At 40.3% G+C, this 24572-nt stretch overlaps 1 protein-coding gene across 9 annotated transcripts in view; it reads right to left on the reverse strand.

Moving 5' to 3' along the window:
* The window catches only part of ADAMTSL3 (ADAMTS like 3), a 372820-nt gene that overhangs the window by 203438 nt on the left and 144810 nt on the right, over positions 1 to 24572 (reverse strand). For all 9 annotated transcript variants that reach the window (XR_010404803.1, XR_010404802.1, XR_010404804.1 and 6 more), the window contains exons 5-6: positions 13088 to 13133; positions 3697 to 3933 (exon numbers count right to left, since the gene is read on the reverse strand). Coding sequence is in view for 6 of the 9 variants with exons in the window: in XM_064569802.1 (XP_064425872.1) it covers positions 3697 to 3933; positions 13088 to 13133 (283 nt within the window). In the remaining 3 variants the exon portion in view is untranslated. The remainder of the gene's footprint in view (positions 1 to 3696; positions 3934 to 13087; positions 13134 to 24572) is intronic.

Here is a 24572-nt window from a genome sequence, read left to right on the forward strand (position 1 = left end):
GACTCATTTGTTCAATCAGTTTTTACTGACGACCCTCTATGGGGCCAGACAGACATGGTAGGCATTTGGGGGTATGGCAGTGAGCAATATGTGTGATTCCTGTCCTTAAAGAATTTACATTCCAGTGTGGGAGAATGTCATAATCAAATTATCACACAAATAAATATGTAACTATGAAATACTATCGGTGCAATTAAAAGGTAGTATAATATAACCAGGAAGACTAATTTAGGTAGAGTAATCCCAGAAGACCTCTTAAGGAAGTGATATTAAGCTGATATCATGAAGATAGTAAGAGTAGCTAAGAGCATTAGGTAGAAGGCAGTGGGGACAGTATGTGTAAGAGCTTTCTGGCACTTTGCAGAATTGGAAAAACAGCACAAAAGGGGGAAGAGTGCAGTCTCTGAGGAGAGGTCAACAGAAGCTTCCCACATAAAAAATCAAAAAGAAAATAAGACTGGACGAAAAACAAAACAAAACAAAAAACAGAACATCCAAGAACTGTGGGACAACTACAAAAGGTGTGGCCTGAGTGTAGTGGGAATACCAGAAGAAGAAGAAAGAGAGAAAGGAAGAGAAGTATTTCAAGCAATAATGACTGAGAATTTCCCCCCAATTAATATCAGACACAAGTCCATAGGGCCAGGAGGCTCAAAGAACACCAAGAAAGGTAAATGCCTTGTAGGCATATCATATTCAAATTGCAAAAAATCAAAGATAAAAAAAATCTGGAAAGAAGCCAGAGGAATAAAATACCTTACCTACAGAGGAGCAAAGACAAGAATTACATCTGACTTCTCCTTAGGAAACATGCAAGCAAGAAGACAGTGGAGTAAAATATTTAAAGTGCTGAGAGAAAAAAAAGCACCAGCCCAGAATTCTGTACCCTATGAAATTATCCTTCAAAAGTGAAAGAGAAATCAAGACTTCCTCAGGCAAACTAAAATTGAGGGAAGTTTTTTGCTAGTGGACCTAGTTTTTCAGAGTAGGAAAATGACATGGGTCAAAAATGTCGATCTATATAAAGAAAGGAAGTGCACTGGAAAATGAATAAAGGAAAATAAAATAAAAACATTAATTTTTCTTATTCTTAATAGACCTAAAGGATTATAGTTTATCAAAATGATAGTAGAACAATGTATTCGATTGTGTATGCTTATATATGTATATTTGTGTAGATATATGCTTACATATGCTTATGCATAAGTGAAATGGATGATAGCAATGACACAAGGGTTATAGGGAGAAATCAGGATTTTGGTGTTACTATTACTTTGCTGCTTGTATATTCACTATACCCATGAAGCAGTTTAGTGTTATTTGAAGGTAAATTTGGACTAGTTATAAATGTATACTGCAATCTGTAGGGCAACTACTAAAAAAGGCAAAAACAAAAAGTATAACTGATGTATTAAATAAGGAAAGAAAATGCAATCATATAAAATGCTCGTTGGTCAAAACTGCAAAAACCAGAACAGTGAACAAAAAATAGGAATATAGAACAAGGGTAACAAATAGAAAACAGTAACAAATATGGTAAATAATCACTTTAAACATCACTGACCTAAATGTACCAATTAAAAGACAAAGATTGTCAGAGTGGATCAAAAAACAAAATCCAATTATCCATTATCTACAAGAATCCCCTTTTTAAAGGATAAGTAAAATGTGGTACATCCAGACAATGGAATATTAGTAATAAAAAGAAATGAGCTACCAGGTTCTGAAAAGACATGGAGGATACTTAAATGCATACTACGAGGTGAAAGAAATTAATCTGAAAATCATACATACTCTATGATTTCAACTATATGACATCCTGAAAAAGGTAAAACTATGGAGACAATAAAAAGATCGGTGCTTGCCAGGGCTTAGCAGGGGAGGCGACGACGAATAGGCAGAACAGAGAGGACTTTCATGGCAGTGAAACTACTTTGTAAGATATCTACTGGTAGAAACAGCCAACAAACATTTGTCAAAATGTTTGATGTGTATCACCAAGAGTAAACACAGACTTTGGGTGATAATGATGTGTCAATGTAGGTTCATTGATCAAAACAAATGTACCACTCTGGTGCAGGATTTTAATAGTGGACAAGTTTACACATATGAAGGGGTAGGGGATAGATTGGAATTCTCTGTACCTTCTACTCAATTTTTCCATGAATCTAGAAAATTAAGTCTATTTTTTAAAAGGGTGGGGGTCCAGGAAGAGCCTGGAAAGGCAAAAAAGGATGGTGGATTTCACCATCAATGCAATGATAAGTCATCGAGGGATTAGGTTTTAAAGCAATCACTTCGGTTGCTGTGTGGAAAATGGACCTGAGGGGAACAATGGTGGAAGCTGAGAGATCAGGAGAGGAGGCTAGCCATGCAGTTTAGGTCAGAGTTGATGAAGGCTTAGACCAAAAAAGAAGTCATGCAGACAGAAAAGAATGGTTGATTAAAAAAAAAAAAAAAAAAAGACTTTTGAATACAGAATGACAATGGATTAGATGTGTGTGTTGAAAGAGGAGAATCAAGGGCGCCTGGGTGGCTCAGATGGTTAAGCGTCTGCCTTCGGCTCAGGTCATGATCTCAGGGTCCTGGGATCGAGTCCCACATCGGGCTCCCTGCTCCTTGGGAGCCTGCTTCTCCCTCTGCCTCTCTCTCTCTCTCTCTCTGTCTCTCATGAGTAAGTAAATAAAATCTTTAAAAAAAAAAAAAAAAGAAAGAGGAGAATCAAGAAGGACCCCAGAATTTTGCAGTGAGCAACCGGAGGCCATTTTCTAGATAAGCAGATGCAGGAAGGAGAAGCTACTTTGAAGAGCAAGATCATGGTTTGTCTTGGACCGTGTGACATCTGAGATGGCTGGTAATGCCCGACACTTGGTAGGTGGTTGGGGTGTTGCTCTTATTCATACTGTTTTTGTTATAAGAGCATAATAAGGTATGGAATACTAGACATAATTCTCTTAAAATATTTTTCTAGAGATTAAGGGAATGGGGGTGGAATCTCATCATTTCCCTGCCATCCCCATACTATCTCAGCCACCTGTCCCAGTGCCCTGAATCCTCATACCCACTGCAAGCTGGGGGAGGGCGTGGGGTTCTATGTCTCAGTTCCATGCACCACAGCTTTGCAAACTCCACTCTGAAAAATCTGCTGGAACGCACTCATGCTAATTTTTTAGTAAGTAAGTCACTGCTCCCAAAGACCCAAAACAATAAATTTTAATAAAACAGTTAGTTGTTAAAAGGCTCAAAGAACCTATTGACGTTACCCTTCCAAAGTTGTGGTTCTCTAAATGGGGCCCTGGACCAGCAGCATCAGCATCTCCCATGAACTTGTTAGAAATGTAAATTATCAGGCTCCAGCCCAGATCTACTGGATCAGAAACTCCGGGGGTGGGGGCCCAGCCCCCTGTGTTTTAACAAGTCCTTCAGGTGAATCTGATGCCCTTTCAAGTTGGAGCACCACTGACCTAGAGGAATAAGATGTCCTCTACTGCAATCTTTTGAGTCTACCTGGACAAAGTTTACACTATTTTAAATAAGTAAAACATAATTTGAAGGTGAGTGATACTCTCTACCATATTTTTTTACATGACAAGTTTCAAAGGCAATATTTCATCTGCATAAAGAAGAGAGTCTCAGTATGGAGAGTGGGCGTGGCACGTGCTGGACCCGGGGGTATGGGAAGCAGGTGTGGCTTACCTGACAAATTCCACTGATGCACATGTCCAGGGAATCTGTGCTGCAGCGAGTTCCATCCAGGACCTTGGGTGCCAACTCCACTACCAGGTTCTGTCCCCGTGCATGACACTTGAGCGCACAGGGGGCCGCAGGATCGTTATACCGGGGAAGCCATTCATAATAACGCCCCTGATACTGGACGTCATTGTAGGCAGAGCACTGCTGGGCTCTGAAGTCCTCCGCGTCCGGAGGGCAGTCCTGCGAGCAGAGGAGAAGGGCCACACGCGCGTCACTCGGGGAGATCAGCCACCCAAAGGCTGAACAAGTTTACAAGAGTCTCACGAGACCAGACCCCACCACCGGCCTCTCACCTTAGAGTCACTTTATCTCCACTTTATTTAAATGCTCTCTTTTAACCATCTTGCTTTTAATTCTTCCAGGGGACTCCAGCTCTTTATAGGGGATATTAATTGTCGTCCATGCCTTCAAGAACCATTTCAATGGGAAGGATTATTGCCCCCACTTTTGCCCCAAATTTGCCATGCTTTGTGAGAACCTGTGTTTGTTTCTTTCCGTTTTGGTGATTGTTAATTCATGTGCCCTCCTTCCCTGGTTTGGGCCCCCAGCCACTGCTTTTTCCTGGAACCAAGTGCCTGCCTTCAACCCACTGGAGGATGTGGAGGGACAAAATGGAGCTCTTTCAAATTCCGTCTACAACAACAGCAAGGAAATTCTAAGTAAATGCTCTAGGGAGTTCTCATAATAATAGTAAAAAGTGTGCAAGTGTTGATGACTCAGAAATCTTTTTACTTAATTACTAATCCCTCCCATCTGATATTTCCAAAGCCAGATGCTGGCTGACAAAAGGTTACTTTATTCTTCAGAGTTGGGTAAAAACTTCCTAATTGATGGGAATTAATTAATTCTATACAAACTTCCCAATGAAAGAAAACAGATACAGAAAGGCAATAAATTATTTTGTATTTTTTCCTTATTACAAAAGTAATCAATGGTCCTTATAAAACCTTTGGGAAATAGTTTCTATTAAAAAAAAAAAAGAATAAAAGACAAAGATTCTTATACCTAAATCTTTACACAAATCCTTGATGATTTCCCAAAAACGAATTTCTGGCAATAAACTTTCTGAGAAAAAGGGTGTGTTTCATGAGCTTTTCAAAATATTGCCAAATTCCCCTCCAGGAATTTCCCTCCTTATTATCACCAGGCTCCCTAAGTTCCCTTTTTCTCAATCTCTCTTCTCAGCTTAACATTTTTCTATCATGTTAAATAGAATTTCATTATTTTAATTTACATTTCCTTTCATAGGTTTGATCGCTTTCACATATATTTGCTTTTTGTATTAACTCTTCAAAAATTTCTTGTTTTCTGTCCTTCATTTATCTATTGGAATGTTTGCCTTTTTACTATTTTTAACAGGTAAGACTATCAGTCTTCCTAATGAAGTTATCAATTCTTTGCCATCTGCACTGGAAATATTTTCCCCATTTGATTTTGGTTTGGTTGCTTTGCAAAGTCAAGAAGATTTATATTTCCAGGTAATCAGCTCTATTAATATTTCCTTTTAAGGCTTCTTCCCTCATTAATAAGTTTAGAAATGCTTTTTCTACCCTGCCTAAGAACAGATAAATACTGAAATGTATTTTTCTATCTCCTTTATAGTTTAGCAATTATATTTAACACTTTGTTGTTTTTTTAAAGATTTTTATTTATTTATTTGACAGACAGAGACACAGCGAGAGAGGGAACACAAGCAGGGGGAGTGGGAGAGAGAGAAGCAGACTTCCCGCGGAGCAGGAAGCCCGATGCAGGGCTTGATCCCAGGACCCCGGGATCATGACCCAAGCCGAAGGCAGATGCCCAATGACTGAGCCACCCAGGCGCCCCTATTTAACACTTCTTTACATCGGGAATTTATTTTCATGTGTGGTGCAAGGTAAAAACCTAACATTATTTTTTCTACAAATAATTATTAATAAATTATCAGCCAGAATCTTAAAATATAATTTCTTTCATTTCTCCCCTTTTTACTACTTAACTTTTGTATCTTGCTGCGTTTATGCTTCTGGCCTTTATAATCTGCCTCAAATCCCTTTTGGAAGTAGGTAGGGAAGACATAAAATATAAGAAATAAACATTCCCCTGGGATTAGTTGTATTAGTTTGTGGTGAATTCTTCCAAAATCTTTAACTGCATCCACATTTTTCTTGTTTCAGAAAGATCAAACCTTAACCCAGGTCACACCTATGGAAGAGAGTTGAACTAAAGACTGAAACTGGTTGACCTTTCTCTATTGAAATGAGGACTGTTTTCCGTCCGGCCCCAGGGAAGATCATCAGTTGATAAAATTGTATGGCGCCTTCTTCCCTTAACCACGGCTAGTTTTCTCTGTATCTGACTCTTTGAACCCCAAGCCAAGGGTGTAAGAGAGCAGAGTGAAAACAACTTCCCTGACATTAGGCTCACTGATGTGGCCAACATGCTCTAGGGACTGAAATTTCTTGCTGTCTGACCACTGACTGCCTTAAACTCCAGAAACCAAAGAAGTTTCACAAAATTAACAAGGTTTAATTAACAGACAGCCGAGGATGCCAGCCTACACTGAGTCCTTGCTGAAAAGGTGGCCAGGTTTGGACACAGGACCTGGCCTCCTTGGTCAGAAGCACACGCCTGGTCCACACCAGGACAGTCTTTCCCAGGAATTTGGAATTGCAATAGAAGAGCTGAGGACTCTCATCAGTCTGAGACTGAGCTAACCATCTCTTTCATGAGATGCCTGTTGAAGCAAAGCAAGCCAGTTCTCACAACAAAGAAGAATGAATTAGACCGAAAGAAGGAACGATGACAAACCATGTATTTCAATAAGATTACATAACTTGGGCTTCTCACTTTCTGATTCCTGGGTCCAGGCCCTTAAGGTATGCTGATGCCCAAATTCCATTAAATATCCACACATCCATCCAGTGAATCCATTTTTCTTGAGCTATTTTGAGTAGGCTTCTGTTCCTGGGAAATGATGATCCCGATGAAGACACCCTTGTATCTGGACAATGCTTTCCTGTTTACAAGGGATCATACAGACATTCCCTTTGAGGTAGGTGGGTCAGAACTATCATTACCCTCATTTTACAAACAGAGGAAACTGTGATCCTCAAAGTTTTCAGTCACTAGCCCAAAGACACCCAGCTAGACTATGACAGAGCCAAGACTGATTCCCAAAGTAACAAGTGTTCCATTATATGATACCGCTTTCTAGTAATCTTGCAAGACATGGAGGGCTTACATTAAGCACTTTCATTTACTTGGCATCCTTCCAGTGTCAACACTAAGCCTGTCTAGTCGGCTTCTGCTGGGTCCCCTGCGCTGGCTCAAGACAATCTAGGGATTCTTGTGTCTTAAATAGTTTAGTTGACATTTAGGAAGCTTGAATACCAAACATTTTTCTGCTTCCCTTTCCCTGAGAAGCATTTCTTCATATCAGTTAAGACAACACATTAGTTAAATACACTTTATGGGCTTCGCCTAGGTTACCTGCTGTGGAGAACATAAAAGAAGAATATAATCCACCGCTTTCATGTCGAGAGCCTGCTATCTTATTGGAGATGCAGCACCTACTGCATGAAATACACTGACACAGTGGGTTACTGTTTGTATTTATAGATTCACAAGTAAGGCTTTGGATGAAGGAAATAAAATTGTTGTCCAAGTGTTAAATTAAAAATTGATTAAGTGGCAGGGTGCCTGGGTGGCTCAGTCAGTTAAGCATCTGACTCTTGATTTAAGCTCAGGTCATGAGGCCAGGGTCCTGGGATCAAGCCCAGCATCAGGCTCCATGCTCAGCGGGGAGTCTGCTTAGAATTCTCTCTCACTCTCTCAGTACCTCCCCCTCCTGCATTCTCTCTGTCTCTAAAGTAAATAAATAAAAATCTAAAAAAAAATTGATTAAGTGGAGTTAATATGGAAAGAACAGATCCTAGATCAGGAAGACTGGACTTAGGAGGGGGCAGCCAGTCTGGAAAGCATAGGAAAGGAGAAGGAGGAGGAGGACAGAGATTAGGAGAAGAGGGAGAAGGAGGGGAAGGAGGATACAACTAGTACCCATTCAAGGACCATGCCAAAGACAGCGATCTCGTTTCCTTCCTCAAGCCATGAGGATATGCAAACCATTCTCATGGACAACTTAGGGAGAAATGCCCAAACAGGGAGATCACCTAAAAAAGAGCATTTTTGTGCATAAGAGAGACCATTAGCTAAGGGATGATTTATATAATAGGACTGAACCAAGTTTTTACATGGGTTATATATTTAGGTCATTTCTCCCAGATAACCAGTGAGTAGAGACTTAGGAGAAATGTGATTTCTACTGTAAGCAAATTTAAAATTTTTATTTTATCTTCATATCCAAGTTGTACTATGCGTTAAATTTTGGGATGCTCTAATATAACCAATGCCAAAATTTCTAGCATGAAAACAAGTTACTGTGAGTGGCCATTATAAGAAGGCAGTTAGCAAATGGTGCATCATGGAAAAGTGACGTTTCAGATGAGATTTAAGGGATGGCCTGCTGTGTTTAGGACAACTGTAGGAAAGAACACAAACAACAGAGACACAGCAGAAATGAAGTCAGTAGCGATGAGGGACCGGGACCAGGCATGGCCAGCAAAGGTGAAAGTTTGTGAGTTGATGCAAGTCAGGGGAATTAAAAGCAATGAGGATCCACAAAGGGGACTGAAAGCGTGGCACTTTAGGAGGACCTCTGTGACGGCAACATGGATTGGGGTAGGAGCAGTGACGGTGGAAAGTAAAGAACACCTCTAAGAGGAAACTGCCAGAAACTAGCCATCCATAGGACCCGTGGCATGAAGAGTCTTTCAAGGGTCACATCAAATGTTGTCTCTTCTGGAAAGCCAACAGGGACCCCACCGTGCAGAATTAACCACTGCTCCCTCTGTGCTCACATAAAAATGTGTTCATGCTGCAAAAACACTCTGACCAAATCATGATATACTTGTTTTTAAAGGTATTTTCCCTTTGCTCTCTTCCAGCACTTCCTTTGATCCCATAAACCCTGGTATTAAAAAATGAGTAAGTCAGTGAATTCAAGTAGTAGAACTCCTTGCTGACATGCATGGCTTCCCTTGGAAAGTCTCCAATTGCTCTGGGAGATGCCTGATAAGGAAAATTCTTCACTGAGGCCTCAGGGGCCCCGCCCTGACCGTCAGGGTCTTTGCTGAGCGCTGACTGGAGGGTTATCTCTGAAGATGGCAGGTACCAGGGATTAGGGGCTGCTCCAGCCCAAAGCCCCATTTTCCCCAACAGAATGACCCGAGGGAGAGCTGCGGAAGCAAAGCCTGATTTCGCAGGGAGGGCAGTGTGGTCCTCATTGCCTGGCCGCGCCTCCCATTCCTGCACACCAGGAGTGGGATTTCTTCCTCTCCACCCTCTGAATGTGTATCCCCGTCACACCCACACTTCCTAACAAAAGGACATTCGATCCTTCCTTGAGTGCCTGGAGCCTATTCTTCTCAGGTATCTTCTGCTGAGGGAGGCAGAGATCAGAAATGGGGCGGTCAAGGTCTGTCCGCGTAAAGCCCGACCCTCCCCTGTTTCGGGGACCCTCTCCCCCCACCTCGGGCCATTGGCGTGGGAGGCCCACGGCCATGGAGGACTTCATTTCCGTGACTTCCCCTCCGTTGCCTCTCCTCTCCCTGACTTCTGTCTCTTGCCAACTGTGAATATTCAGAAGGTCTGTCCTACAGCTCCTGGGGTTGGCGATTCTATAACGGTATCCGAAAGGGGGATGTCCCTGCAATTCCCCCCGTGAGTCATGTGCTCGTGGGTTGGGGGGAGCAGCCACATTTGAGACTACTATTTGTACCATAATCAATCATCTAACAAAGCTCCAGACCTTTCAGGCTCCTTTCCAAGAAGCAGTCTGGTGTAGCAGAGTGGGTAGAAGCCTGCACTCCAGAGCCTGGAGCCCAACTGCCTGGGGTCTAGTTCAGCTTTGTGCCCTTGGGCGCATTTCCTACATTTCCTCCTGTGTAAGAGTGGAAATAAGGGGCGTCTGGGTGGCTCAGTCAGTTGAGCGTCTGACTCTTGATTTTTGGCTCAAGTGATGATCTCAGGGTTGCGGGATCGAGCCCCGTGTTGGGCTCTGTGTTCAGCACAGAGTCTGTTTGAGATTTTCTCTCTCTCTCTTCCTCTGCCCCTCCCCTGCTCTCTCTTTCAAATAAATAAATGTTTTTTAAAAAGTGGAAATAAAAATAGTATCTACTTTGTAGAGATATTATGAGGATTAAATCAGTTTATTCATGGATAGGCACTTGGAACAATGTTTAGCATTCAGGAAGTAGTGGATACGTGTGATCTGTTGTTGTTGTTATTATTATTACTATTATTATTATTATTATTATTAAGTTTGGTTAAGAATTCAAAAGCTGGCACATACAGATGACAAGCTCTGTGGTTTTGAGGCCGAGAGCCTGAGCCTTCAGATAATCACGTGGAGGAATAGAAAGAAGTAGGAGTGACCTCTGGAATGGGAGGGAACGGTAGGTCTCTGGGGTCCCGCAGCAGTGACCTCCATTCCTCCACGGAGCAGACTTCCCTGATCACCAAGACGGTGAGGTCCCTCAGGGGGGAAACAGGGGATCTTGCGGCCCCATCGGATGGGCTCCCATGCCCCCAGAAATATAGGTGTAGGCATCTCTGAATCACAAGGTAAATCTCCCTCATAAGAGTGCCGCATCTTGGAATCACCAAAGGCAGCTTCCTTCAGAAGAGTGGGTGATGGGCCCCATTTCCAGGGAAAAGTGAAACCGCTGACTGTTCAGGGGGCATGGCCTGTCTCCCACGGGGACACTGAATGGCCATGAGAAGCAACAGCAGGGATGCACTGATGGGACCTCACGTCTCTCCCCAGTGGAGGTAGGTTGCCCCCTCCTGCCCTCTGCACCACCCTGGGTAGCAGGGAGGGGGAGATCTCAAAAGGGTGATTCTAAACCCCAATTAATAAAGTAGGAAGCAACTCAAGAAGAGACGTGACTATCTTTGTACCCTAAGTTCATGTGGTTACATCCACTCAGGATGCCTGACATCCTGGGTGTGTTTCTATGGTATATTCCCAGGAACACACTGTGTCATCTCTGCTGGGAAGACCACCAGCCCTGCTGCACAGATCCACTCCGATCTGCGGGAGGGTTTGGGGATGCACAGCAGCAGGGCCTGGCACACGGAGGTGGAGGGGTTTCCTGAGTGCTACAGCTCAGAAAGACTTGCCACGACCCCCCTTATTTCCCTGAAAGAAATTTTGTTTAAAACTCTGAGTTTGCAATGGCAAGCACAGCGATTAATGCCGCATTCTTACGAAATCTCTCTAAGGACCCCAACTCTGAGAACGAGAAAGGGCAACTTTCACTTTGTGGTCCTCCCCACTGGTCACCACCTTCTAAACCTCTATTCCTCACCAGCCTAGAGGTGGTAAAGGTTTCTGCAGGATCCTCACAGAGGGGCCTTCACATAGAGACAACAGGTCTTCCCAAGACCCACGGAGCCTCAGGGGCCTGGGATCTTCACTCAAGCGCACCCAAGTCCTAACCATTGCACCTAGTATGCACTGATTTTAGTAGATTACATTGTATGTCTACACTGTATGACCCAACACTCCTAGACCCTCTTAATACTTGTGTTGAAGAAAGGTACCTTTTTGGAATTAGCGAGAGCAGAATCTCTCTCTCTCTCTCTCACACACACACACACACACACACACACACAGAAACCCAAGTGAAATCTCAAATGGCAACACCTTGATCTGGGCATTTAAAATTTAAAAGAATTCCCCTAGATAGTCTCAGAGTACTGCTGACTAGGATACTGTTGTAGAATTTATTGTTGAATGGCTGCAAGGAATTTGTGGTCATTTGTTAAAGCAGCACGTTATAAAAAGGAAAAAAAAAAAAACCCTAAAAACAAACAACAACAACAAAACAAAAATATGCACCCAGGCAAAATGTAATAGATTAAACTGTCTCCTAGATAAAACCCTCAGGTTACTAATGCATTCACGTGCTTGCATGGGAAAACAAAGCCAGACTGTGTTTGTAACTAAATGTCTGATCTGTGCTCAAATCAATCTCTCTGCCTCCTGCGCCCCGACCCAGACCTCAGCTCATTTAATTAAGCATCACGCACACGTGTCCCCCAAGTCCTCGGCCCTCCAGCCGGTCAGAGAACATGCGAAATCTATTTGCTTTGTGGTCCCAAATTCCTCCAAGGACATGGTGGACACCAATCTGTCTGCCCCAGGGCTGAGTGATATTGGAGTTTGAATGCCCAACAAATAGGCACCCACATTTCCCACTTGAGTTTGAAACCAGGTGAGATAGAAAGACAAACACTGCTGCTTCATCACTGATAAAAACAGACTGAAAACACGGCTGAGCCCTGTGGTCAGAAGGTCTGGCTCACGCTACCCACTCACTGCTGCCCAGGCGTGGCAGGGCTGCCCTCCCAGGACGAGTCTGGGTCTGCAGAATAAAGACCCTCAGACAGGACTTCTGTCTTATACTGGCCCAGAACAAGAGGGACAGAGCCCGAGTGAGTGAAACTTTTGAAATAAATTAATTACAACCAAGGGAGAAGAAATGGGTTAAAAAAAATCTAAATCTCACTTTGATGTCCAGATTCTAATAATTTCCTTTTTATTCGCGTCATTTTGATTTGGGTCTGTATCACGAACAAGGGACATGTTTTAAGTGGAAAATAGGACGGATTCCTTCTGATATTTATTTTGCATTTTCAGAGCTGTAAAGCAAAAGGTTTGAATTTTTTTAGTGCTCACTGTTGTAGAACAAGAGAGAGGTTTATAAACCTGTCCCTACGGACGATTTCCTTGAATCACCAACAGAGCACTCTTAAACCCATCTTGCAGTGGGCAGGACAGGCGGTTTGGGGCAGGAAAAACAGCAGTAGACCAGTTCAAGTCTGTGCTCTTCCTTTGTGACCGGTGGAAACTAATTTTACCCCAGGGCCCCTCATTTGCAAAAGAGAAATAACCACATCTCGTCTGCCTATATCTCAGAGACAGGGTGGGGTTCCGGTGACATACTGTGCATAAAGCTCTTTGAACTTTGAAGGCACTTACAGGTATCAGGTATTGTTTCTATGAATTCAGAAATTATTAAATATTTACCAAATCAGTTTATAAATGTGAAATGGCCTAAAAAGGTAGTACACAAGGAAGGTATGAGATACACAAAATCTGTTGTCAATTAAAAAAATGGTTAAATTTTCCCCAAAGGGTACCAAGGGCCCATCAGCTTTACAGTACACACAGTCTTCCAACTTAACACATGAACATTATTGGATTATAGATTTTTATTACAAAACTTACATGATTGCTGCATGTCTTGTATCGAATATTCTGCCCTTCACAATTCCTAGAGGAAAAAAGAGGGAAAAAGAAATGATTTCATAGAACTGACAAGCAGCACAAAGGAAAGAAGAAAGGAAGGAAGGAGGGAGAGAGGAAGAGAGAGAGGAAGGAAGGGAGGAAGGGAGGAAGGGAGGAAAGGAGGAAGGAAGGAAGAAGGAACAAAGAAAGAAAGAAAGGAAATGAGGGAGGGAGGAGAGAGAGAGAGAAGGAAGGAAGGAAGGAAGGGGAAATGAGGGAGGGAGGAGAGAGAGAGAGAAGGAAGGAAGGAAGGAAGGAAGGGAGGGAGAGAGGCAGGGAGGAAGAGAGGCAGGTCAATACAAGGTGATACTGATAAAACTTTTATTAGTCCACGTTACCTCAGAGATTCAAAGTTTAAATTCTAAGAAATAACATTCAAAAATCAGGAGGGCAAAAATCTCATGAAAGTGTCACTTTAAATGGAGAGTGAATTCTTTAGTTGAATTAATGTAATGACATTACTTACGTGCAGTTTTTACCCTGGGAGCCATATAACCACTGAAATTAATGTATAACGTGTGTGCATACTTGTGGGTTTTTTCTGTGAAAAAGTATAGGAAACTACGGGTAGACACATTCATGCACCATGTCCCTCACTCACTGAAGGAACCTAAGTTGGCTGGGCTCTCCATGACCTCCTTCTGTAATCGATACGATGGTCTCTGTTAGACATTTACTTGAGGCAACATTCTACAATTTATTCCAGCTATTGGCCTTATTGAACGGAAGCTACAAAATAGTGTCCAGGTGACCTTCTTGGGAGGCTGGTGCTATAGGGTCTGAAGTCATCTATAGGCTTGAGAATCCTCCAGGAACGACCGCCAACGAACACTATCCTCCCCTCCAGCCACTGGGTCTAGAATCCTGCCACTCATTCTCTAGGCAGATTCTTCCTTTGGATGCTTGAGATTCCATCTGCCAGGTACTTTCCTCAATCAGTGCTTGCTGCTTCATAGTTTATATTATATTTACTCCTTAAAGTTAGCTGGTCTGCTCATGGTACCTTTCCCAACTTTTCAATCACACATTCTTACCTTTGGTTTTCCTGGTCAGCTCAATGGCAGATTTGCAGCCAAGAAAGCTAAACACAGGCTTAACTCAACATCTTGCATTGAAAGTCAGCTGATACTATTTCAATGTTTTAAAATATTTTGTCCTAGAAGAATAGAAATTTCATTTTTTTTTAAAGATTTTATTTATTTATTTATTTGAGACAGAATGAGAGAGAGAGAGCACATGAAAGGGGGGAGGGTCAGAGGGAGAAGCAGACTCCCCGCCGAGCAGGGAGCCTGATGTGGGACTCGATCCAGGGACTCCAGGATCATGACCTGAGCCGAAGGCAGTCACTTAACCAACTGAGCCACCCAGGCGCCCTAGAAATTTAATTTAAAAAAAATTTTTTTAAAGATTTTATTTATTTGAGAGAGAGAGAGATCACAAGCAGGGGGTAAGGGACAGAGGAAGAGGGGGATGCAGGCTCCCCGCTGAGCAGGGAGCCTGATGTGGACCTTGATCCCAGGACCTGGGATCATGACCTGAGCCGAAGGCAGACACTTAACCGACTGAGCCACCCAGGCACTGCAAGAAAAGAAATTTTTAAGAAGTGAATCTGAGTGAGGGCATCTGGGTGGCTCAGTCGGTTAAGCATCCGACTCTTGATTTTGGCTCAGGTCATGATCGCAGGGTCCTGAGATGGAGCCCTGTGCTGGGCTCACTGCTCAGCCGGGAGTCTGCTTGAGATTTTCTCTTTTACTCTCCCTCTGCCCCTCCCTCCTCCCTCTCTAAAAAAAGAAAAGTGAATCTGAGTGGATCTGATTTTTGGCTGGTATGGTTTAAATAGGAGCCTCTATGAAATAATTGATAATCTATTTCAGTAATATGCAATTCATTGCACGTATTTGCTGATGATTCCATTTTTACTGATTACAAAAAGAGTACGTGAAGACTAATAATATGCCAAGGAGACTAATCAATCTTTCAAAATCCCATCACCAAGACCTTCGCTCTCAATATTTTGGCATTTAATGATCCAGCATTTCTGCATGACTTACAGATATGAAAGCATACTACTAATTCAACTTCGTACTAGTTTTAATCTAATATAACATTTTATTACTAATTCTTTGGAGAAATTGTTTTAATAACTATATAATAGTCCATTATACAGACATTACATTTTTTGTAGGTCTGAATTTAAATTTTAATTGTGGTAAAATACACATAACATAAATTCACCATCTTAACCATTTTTAGATACACAATCCAGAATTAAGTATATCCACACTGCTGTACAAACATGACATTTTATGGTTATTTATGCTGCCTTTTTCCCCATGCTTTTTAAATTTACATACAGTAAAATTCACTCTCTTGGGGGTGTACAATTTTATGAGTTTTGACAGACCCATCCTCCACACGACCAATTTTCTTTTAACGGAGTGATTATTTTGTATTTTATCATGTCTGACACTTTTTGATCCTGCTTTCCGCTTTTTCTTTCTTTGCAGTCGTTCTCAAACTCAGACTTCTCCACTTTCATCTCATACCATACCTTCCTGTCTGTTCCAGTTGTAGCATATACCCCTAATGGGATTAAGGAGACAGGCATATGGGAGGAAGAACTTTGGGAGTGAAAAAAAAAAAAAAAAAAACGCATTACAGATAATGCTTGGAAAGCATCATCTAAATGATAGTTAAATTTCTGAACTTAAAGGCAGACAAGGTATCCAATCAGTGGCCCCTGTTTAATACAATTGTCATGACTTGGGGATTAGAACATCTTCCCAGATGCTATCGTAGTAATAGGTTGACCCAGTCTTAGCATTTTGTAACACTGCCTATTTCCTCTTCTTGTGTCTTGTCATAGGTACATGACCCTGAAATTTATTAAACTTTCGATGAGGCTACAACAAACTTGAAACATTCAAGAAGCACCAAACTGGGAGGCTGGCGGGGCAAACGGTATTAGGGTGGAGAAGTCTCTCTCTTGGTCGAGGGTTAGTGATGCTGTTCTCCTAGGAGACAGTTATGCCAGTAGACAAGGTCATGTACTTACACAACTTATTTCATTGTGCTTTTATTTGAGGGGAAAAAAAAAGAAGAAGAAAATAAATTACAGAAAAAGTGAAAGGGGTAATTTAAAGTACTCTGTTTATTTTGGAAAGGCCCCAACTGAGGAAAGCAGCTAATAGGTTAGGGAAGTGATAACCAAAAGCTTTTGTACCACACTGACTTGGAATCCTAAAAGGCTTTTAATTCTACTGTCCAGAGAGCAGGCAAATTGCAAAGACACATGTTAAGACAGTATTTGAATTGAAATACTGATACACAAAACAAACAAACTAACTAACAAAATGTAGAAACCTACAAAGAAAGACATTTTCTTTAAAAGTGTTCTGGAACTTCAGAAAAAAATTATTTCAGATGCACTGTTACCAACTGTGTAACTTTAGCTGTTTGCATGAAAAGCAAAACTACTTTTGTAGGGGCGCCTGGGTGGTTCAGTCAGGTAAGCGTCTGCCTTTTCAGCTCAGGTCATGATCCAGGGTCCTGGGATCGAGTCCTGTATCGGGCTCCCTGCTCAGCAGGGAGTCTGCTTCTCCCTTTCCCTCTGCCCCCCCCAACTTGTGCCCTTCTCTCTCTCTCTCCCCCAAATAAATAAAATGTTAAAAAAAAAAAAAGGTGGGGTGCCTGGGTGGCTCAGTCGTTAAGCGTCTGCCTTCGGCTCAGGTCATGATCCAGGGTCCTGGGATCGAGCCCCACATCGGGCTGCCTGCTCAGTGGAGAGTCTGCTTCTCCCTCTCCTCCCTGCTTGTGTTCTCTCTTGCTGTCTCTGTCACTATCTGTCTCTCTCTCTCAAATAAATAAATAAAATCTTAAAAAAAAGAAAAGAAAAGAAAAGAAAATCTACTTTTGTAAAAAGAAATTTAAAACTAAAAGGAAAGAACGTATCCTTGAAAACAGTTTATGGCTGTGTCTCAGGTCTGCTGGTATAGACCACAGAGTCACAGTCTACACCCGACTGCCATCTGCTGTGCCCTGATCGCAAGCCTAGCATCCAGGAAGCACAAGCTTGTGTCTTAACTGATGAGCCTGAAAATCTAAACCTACGACACGAGGATATGTCCACGACCAATCCCACTACAAGTGCAGCAAAGTGATAGGGAACGAGAGCATTTTACTTCATGAACTCTCAGAATAGAAAGTACCATTCTGGACTCATTCCTTCTCCAGCAACTTCTTATGGTGAACCTACTAAGTACCAGGATGTGAATATAAAGATGCGGGGAAACTATCTCTCAATTCCCCTAACAAATCAGTAGTAAGATTTTTTTTTTTTTTTAAACCCAACCATCTAGCCAACATTTTTAACGTTCTACTTCACTTCAACCTAACACACAGTAAACTCACGGACTGGTCTCTATTGATGTGGTATGCCTTGGTTACAATTTAGTATGAAAATGAATGACCACTTTATGAAACAGGCATAAAATGAAATTCAAGTTATTTTAAAGTTAAGGACACTGGAGTCCTAATTCCCCAAGCAGGAACCTGCCAGCTTATTCTGGAAATAATTCCTTTGGCCCGAAGCAACTGAGCTGCAGAAATATTACTTCCAAGTTTTTAATTTCATTCTAATTATTATATGCAAGAGCTAATGGTTATCAGGAGTATATGAAAATTCAAGAACATCATTTCACAATTATGTATTTTCTATCCATTACAACATTCATAACGCCCTGAAATTGGAGATTTTTGAAGCTATAAATTTATGAATATATAAAAAACATATGTTGATTCCACATGAGGATACATTAAAAACATTAATAAAATTTCCCTGGAGTTCACAGCAGTATAATTTATTACATTCATTTGATGATATATTGACCCAAATACTAGTGCCTTAAAGACTGAGAAGCATGTGTTTTGAAGAATAAAAATACATTAATTTTTTAAATAGTAGTTAACTTAAACCTGTTTCCCATGGTTGGCAGTTGACTAGTATATCGAGTTACAAATTCCTGCAAGAGAGACATTCTGGCTGGGTTATGCTCTGCAGTGCAAAAGCACTGACTGTGAATTTAAATATAATCAAATCCTGAAATAACATTATCTGCAAAGAAATAAATGAGCAAAATAGCTGCATTCATCCCCTTCCCTAAATCATTCATTTAAATAAGCACCTTGATAAAAAGAGAAGGCACTGAAATGCTTTCAAAAGCTTTGGGATGGTGCTTTGTTTGATTTTATATGTAACCACCTCCATCTTCCTTCTCCAAGAAAAATGGACCACAGAGCTCCATATTTACGAAGATTTAACAAGTCTCTAAGGCTCTCCTAGGATAAAGAGACTTGATAAGCTTTCCAAGGGAAGTAGGTTTCCTTCTTAAGAATCTCAGGGTACTTTCAAAATGACAGTAAAGTTCTTAATGTGGGAGGGGGTCAGGAATGATTAAAGTTTGAGGCTGCACAAAAGGTGGGGAGCAGGGATGAGCTGAACCATTAACGCAGCTGCTGTCCTTCTTTCGAATTAATCTAATTCAATTTTTATGCAGAGACATGATGTTACTGTCCCTGTTTCTCATCAGAGACACAGAGTGATGGGGGTGCCATAGGCCTGGCCCCATGCCAGGAACCAAACCGGAGACAGGACATATATCACCATACATTTATCTGACTAGAAAGACCATAAGACATACTATTCTCTCATTTAATTTTTTTAATACTTGATTAGGATCTTTTCTAGCCTGATATATTTGTTCAAATTAGATGAGCTCAGGGAGTAAACAAATTTGGAGATTCTCAGGCCTAAGAGCAAATTTTAGAAGACAGGTTAAGATTTGTGCATAAGTAGACTAAAAAAACACTGAAGTCCTAAAAAACTGAAAAAAAAAAAATTAAGCAAGTACTACTTCGGGGATGAACACTTGAAATAGAGTAGCAATATGTATAACTGAATTGTTTTTGTGTTCTTACAAGTATTTTATTATGAAATGTTTTAAGTCCACAAAAAAAGAATGACACAAACTACATATACCCACTAGAAAGCCTCATCGTTTCTTAAAGTTTTCTTTGGAATTATTTTTAAGAAATGTATCATTACAAATATGGTGCAAGTCCCCTGCCAAACCCCCTCAATCCTATTCCCTTGCCTCCCTCTGCAGAGGCAACTAAGTAAATGGTATCATAGGGTGCATGACATTCACAGCTTGATTTTTTTAATTTGTATCAACACTATGTTTTTGAGAACATCCATGTTGATAGACCCAACTCGAATTCATTTTTATGATTCCATAGGAACCCAATGTATAAATATACCACCATGTATTTATCAATTCTTTTTTTTTAAGATTTTATTTATTTGGCAGAGAGAGACAGTGAGAGAGGGATCACAAGCAGGGGGAGTGGGAGAGGGAGAAGCAGACTCCCCATTGAGCAGGGAGCCCCACGAGTGGCTCGATCCCAGGACCCTAGGATCATGACCTGAGCCGAAGGCTCATGGCAGATGCTTAACGACTGAGCCACCCAGGTGCCCCAATTCTTTTTCTTTTTTATTGGCCAATTTTCCTAAAGTTTATGAAGATTCTGCAATAAACAATCTTACACAATCCCCTTAGGCATATCTGCATGCATTTCTCTGGGATATATACCTGGGAGGGACTGTTCTGCTGTGGGCACTTACAGCTTCACTATGACTAGATATTGACAAATTGCTCTCTAAAAGTGAGAGTACCAATTTTCACCCCCATTCATAGTGCAGGAAGGTTCTTATTTTCACACATCTAGGTCAATATTTGGCATTTTAAAACATTTTAAGTTTTTCCCAATCTGAAGAATATAAAATATCTCACTTTGTATTCTTTCATGTCTTTTTGTGAATGAGGTTAATATTGCCATTTGTTTTTGATTATGCAGGTTTCCCTTCTGTGAATTTCCTGTCCGTATTCCTTCTTCATTTTTCTACAAGTTTGTTTTTGCTTTTGTTTTTTGTTGTTGTTGTTTTTGCTTTTGTTTTACTGGTATGTAGAAGTTACTTAAATATTTCAGATATTAATCCCTTATTGTCTATATTCATTGTCAAAAGTCTCCCACTCTAAGCTTTTCCTTTGTTTTATAGTATATTTTCATGATATAAAATTGTTTGTGTAGTGGACTTGAATTTATCAATATTTTCCTTTAAATCTTGTATCTCTAAAATTGTGTAGTGGACTTGAATTTATCAATATTTTCCTTAAACTCTTTGTATCTTAGTTAAGGAATAATTCACTACCCAGAGATCATAAAGACATTCTCTGGTATTTTCTTCTAAATGTTTTCAAGCTTTGCTTTTCATAAGTAGACTTTAATGCACCTAGAATGTATTCTTTATGTGTATTGACATTTTCTAATATTTTCCCTTTGGATATCAATAATCATACCTGAGCCCCACATACTGAAGATCCACCCTTTCTCTAAAAAATTTTAGTGCCACCTCTAATATATTTCAAATGCTCATATATGCATGTTTTTGTTTCTTGGATCTCCACTTTGCTACATTGGTCTCTTATTTGTCCCGATGCTACTATGGTAGTTAAATTTCTTAAATTTCAGTGTCTGGGCAAGTTACCCATTTTGTTGTTTGAAAAATTGTTTTCATTACCTTTGCATTTCCATATGATTCTTAGAATTGGAATTACACTTAAAGATTAATTTGGTGGGAAATGTATTTTTATGATGTTGTGACTTCCTATTTATGTTCATATTATATCTCACCATTTACTTAGGTGAGATTTTAAATCTTTCATAAAGGTCTTGTACAGTTACTGAATATTTTACAAGGTACCTCATATTTTGTTAGTAGTGTAAATGGCATCTTTATGAAATTTTGCTTTCTCAGTTCTTGCTACCATATAAGAATACAGTTGTTGTCTGTGCATTAATCTTGTTTACAGTACTAGGACTCTTATTAGTCCTATTTTTTTTATGTGTAGATATTCTTAGATTATATCTTAGATAATCAGGTAGTCTCTGAATCCTGAGAACTTTATTTTTTCCTTTCTAATTCTTATACTTTGTATTTCTTTTTCTTGCCTGATTATACTGACTAGGGCCTCAAAAACAATAACAAATTTAAACAATGACAGCAGGCATTCTTATTTCATACCTAATATCAGAGAAAATGCATGATATTTTACTATGAAGGATGATATTTACTATACATTAAGAGTACACCTCTATTTCTAGTTTGCTAAATTTTTCTTTTCAATTATGAAAAAAAATGTATCAATGTAGATAACTGTAATTTTTCTCTCTTATGTCATCAATGCTGTGCCTGATGGTGCTTACTCATGGCAAATATTCCCTTTTGTATTATGTATCTTAGGATTGCAAGCTAATCTTAAATAAAGGATCTACTGATAGGAATAGGAATCCCATAGAGCCTGCCTTGGTGGTCTGTCCCTCCACATCTTGTATTACTGCCAGTAGCCTCAGAGCTATCAAGGGTTACAAGACCACTTTTGATATTCATTTCTCATCTCAAAGCTTCCACAATCATATGGGACATATACATTCAACTCAATATGTACAATATATGTAAATCAATATACATGTATCTCAAACTCTTGGAACAGGTCCATTGTTCCCAAGTGGAAATTTTTTTTAATTCAGTGTTGAGACCAAGAATTTAAAATTTTCTATGCTGGTATGTGGTTTTCTTGTTGTTTTTTGTGGGGTTGTTTTGGTCCTAGTCCATCTGTTTAGGAAACATATGGACTTCAAAGATCCTGCCTTTATATTATGGTTGGAGTTCCTATGCTGTGCCTCACAGACACTCAAGACTTGATCTCTTGTGATTATGAAGGAATTAAAACTCAACAGGCCGCGTTCTGGACACCAAGAGATTCCCTCTCCATTCCCCAGACAGGCACAGAATCAGGTATGCACTTCTTGGTCTGGCATTCAGTTACCTCTTTGTTTTTTTGGTTCTGTGGATTCCCTTTAATTTCTTCTAGGTTCACCTATACTTTTTTATTAAGACTTGTTAATGTTGTGGGGTTTTTTTAATCCAATTAACATACAGTGTTAGATTAGTTTCAGATATACAATATAGTGATTCAACAATTTTATACATTACTCAGTGGAAAGAGCCAAGATGTCCATCGACAGATGAATGGATAAAGAAGATGTGGTATATATACACAATGGAATATTATGCAGCCATCAAAATAAATGAGATCTTGCCATTTGCAACGACGTGGATGGAACTGGAGGGTATTATGCTGAGCGAAATAAGTCAAACAGAGAAAGACATGTATCATATGACCTCACTGATATGAGGAATTCTTAATCTCAGAAAACAAACTGAGGGTTGCTGGAGTGGGGGGTGGGGTGGGAGGGATGGGGTGACTGGGTGTTAGACACTGGGGAGGGTATGTGCTCTGGTAAGCGCTGTGAATTGTGCAAGACCGTTGAATCTCAGATCTGTACTTCTGAAACAAATAATGCAATATATGTTAAGAAAAAAAAAAAAAGAAGAAGAAGGTAGCAGGAGGGGAAGAATGAAGCGGGGGAAATCGGAGGGGTAGATGAACCATGAGAGACGATGAACTCTGAAAAACAAACTGAGGGTTCTAGAGGGGAGGGGGGTGGGAGGATGGGTTAGCCTGAGGAGGGCACATTCTGCATGGAGCACAGGGTGTTATGCACAAACAATGAATCATGGAACACTACATCTAAAACTAATGATGTAATGTATGGGGATTAACATAAGAATAAAAAAAAGAAAAAAAATTGAATATACATTACTCAGTGCTCATCACGAGGAGTGTACTCTTGATCCCCTTTACATATTTCACCCCTCCCTTCACGCTCCTCACCTCCAGCAACCATCAGTTTGTTCTCTGTATTTAAGAGTCTAGGGTTTGGTTTTTTTTTGGGGGGGGGGGTCTCTTTTTTCTTTGTCTGTTTTGTTTCTTATATTCCATATATGAATGAAATCTTATAGTATTTGTCTTTCTCTGATTGCCTTATTTCACTTAGCATTATAACCTCTTGCTCCATCCATGTTGTTGCAAATGGCAAGATTTCATTCTTTTTTATGGCTGAGTAACAGTCCATTGTGTACATATATCACATCTTCTATATCCATTTATCTATAGATGGGACATTTAGGTTGTTTCCATATCTTGGCTATTGTAAATAATGCTACAACAAAGGGTGCATATTTCTTTTCAAATTTGTGTTTCCATTTTCTTTGGGTAAATACCCAGTATGGAATTACTAGATCACATGGTAATTCTATTTTTAATTTTTTGATGAACCTCCATACTGTTTTCCACAGTGGCTGCACCAATTTGCATTCTCACATCAGCCATAGAAACATTTTTCTAGATATGTCTCCTCTGGCAAGGGAAATAAAAGCAAAATTAAACTACTGGGACTGCAACAACAAAAAAAGCTTTTGCACAGCAAACAAAACCATCAACAAAACAAAACGGGGATCTACTTAATATTAGAAGATATTTGCAAATGATATATCCAGTAAGAGGTTTATTCCAAAATATATAAAGAACTTATACAACTCAATACCAAAAAAAGAAATAATCCAATTAAAAATGGGCACAGGACCTGAATAGACATTTTTCCAGAGAAGACAAAGAGATGGCTGACACATTGAAAAGATGCTCAGCATGACTAATCATCAGGGAAATGCAAATTAAAATCATAATGAGATATCACTTTACACCTATCAGAATGGCTAAAATCAAAACACAAGAAATAACAAGTGTTGGCGAGAATGTGAAGAAAAAGGAAGCTTCATGCACAGTTGGTGAGAAGACTATTTTTTAAAGCAGTTTAGGTTCACAGGGGAAGGTTCAGAGAGCTCCCATATGCTCCCTTCCCCCACACATGCATAGCTTCCCCCATTATCAACATTCCCAACCAGAGTGGTACCTTTGTTACAATTGATGAATCTACAATGACACATCATGATCACCCAAAGTCCACAGATTACATTACCGTTAATTCTTGGTGTTGAACATCCAGTAGGTTTGAACAAATGTATAACAACATGTATCCATCATTATGATATAATATGGAGTATTTTCACTGCCATAAAAATCCTCTGTGCCTTGCCTTTTCAGCCCTTCCCCACCCTAACACCTGGCAACCACAGTCTCCAGAGTTTTATCTTTTCCAAAATGTCATATGGTTGGAATCACAGTATACAGCCCTTTCAGATTGGCTTCTTTCACTTAGGGATGCATTTAAGATTCCTCCATGTCTTTCCACGGATTAATAGCCATTTCTTTTTAGTGATAAATCATATTCCATTGTCTGGATGGACCACGGCTTATTTATCCATTCACCTATTAAGGGCATCTTAGTTGCTTCCAAGACTTGGCAACTATGAATGAAGCTGCTGTAGACATCCATGTGCAGG

The sequence above is a fragment of the Mirounga angustirostris genome, unplaced genomic scaffold (genome assembly GCF_029215605.1).
Source record: "Mirounga angustirostris isolate CCGP_5_RB_7025 unplaced genomic scaffold, mMirAng1.0.hap1 SCAF_9, whole genome shotgun sequence".
Classification (NCBI taxonomy): domain Eukaryota; kingdom Metazoa; phylum Chordata; class Mammalia; order Carnivora; family Phocidae; genus Mirounga; species Mirounga angustirostris.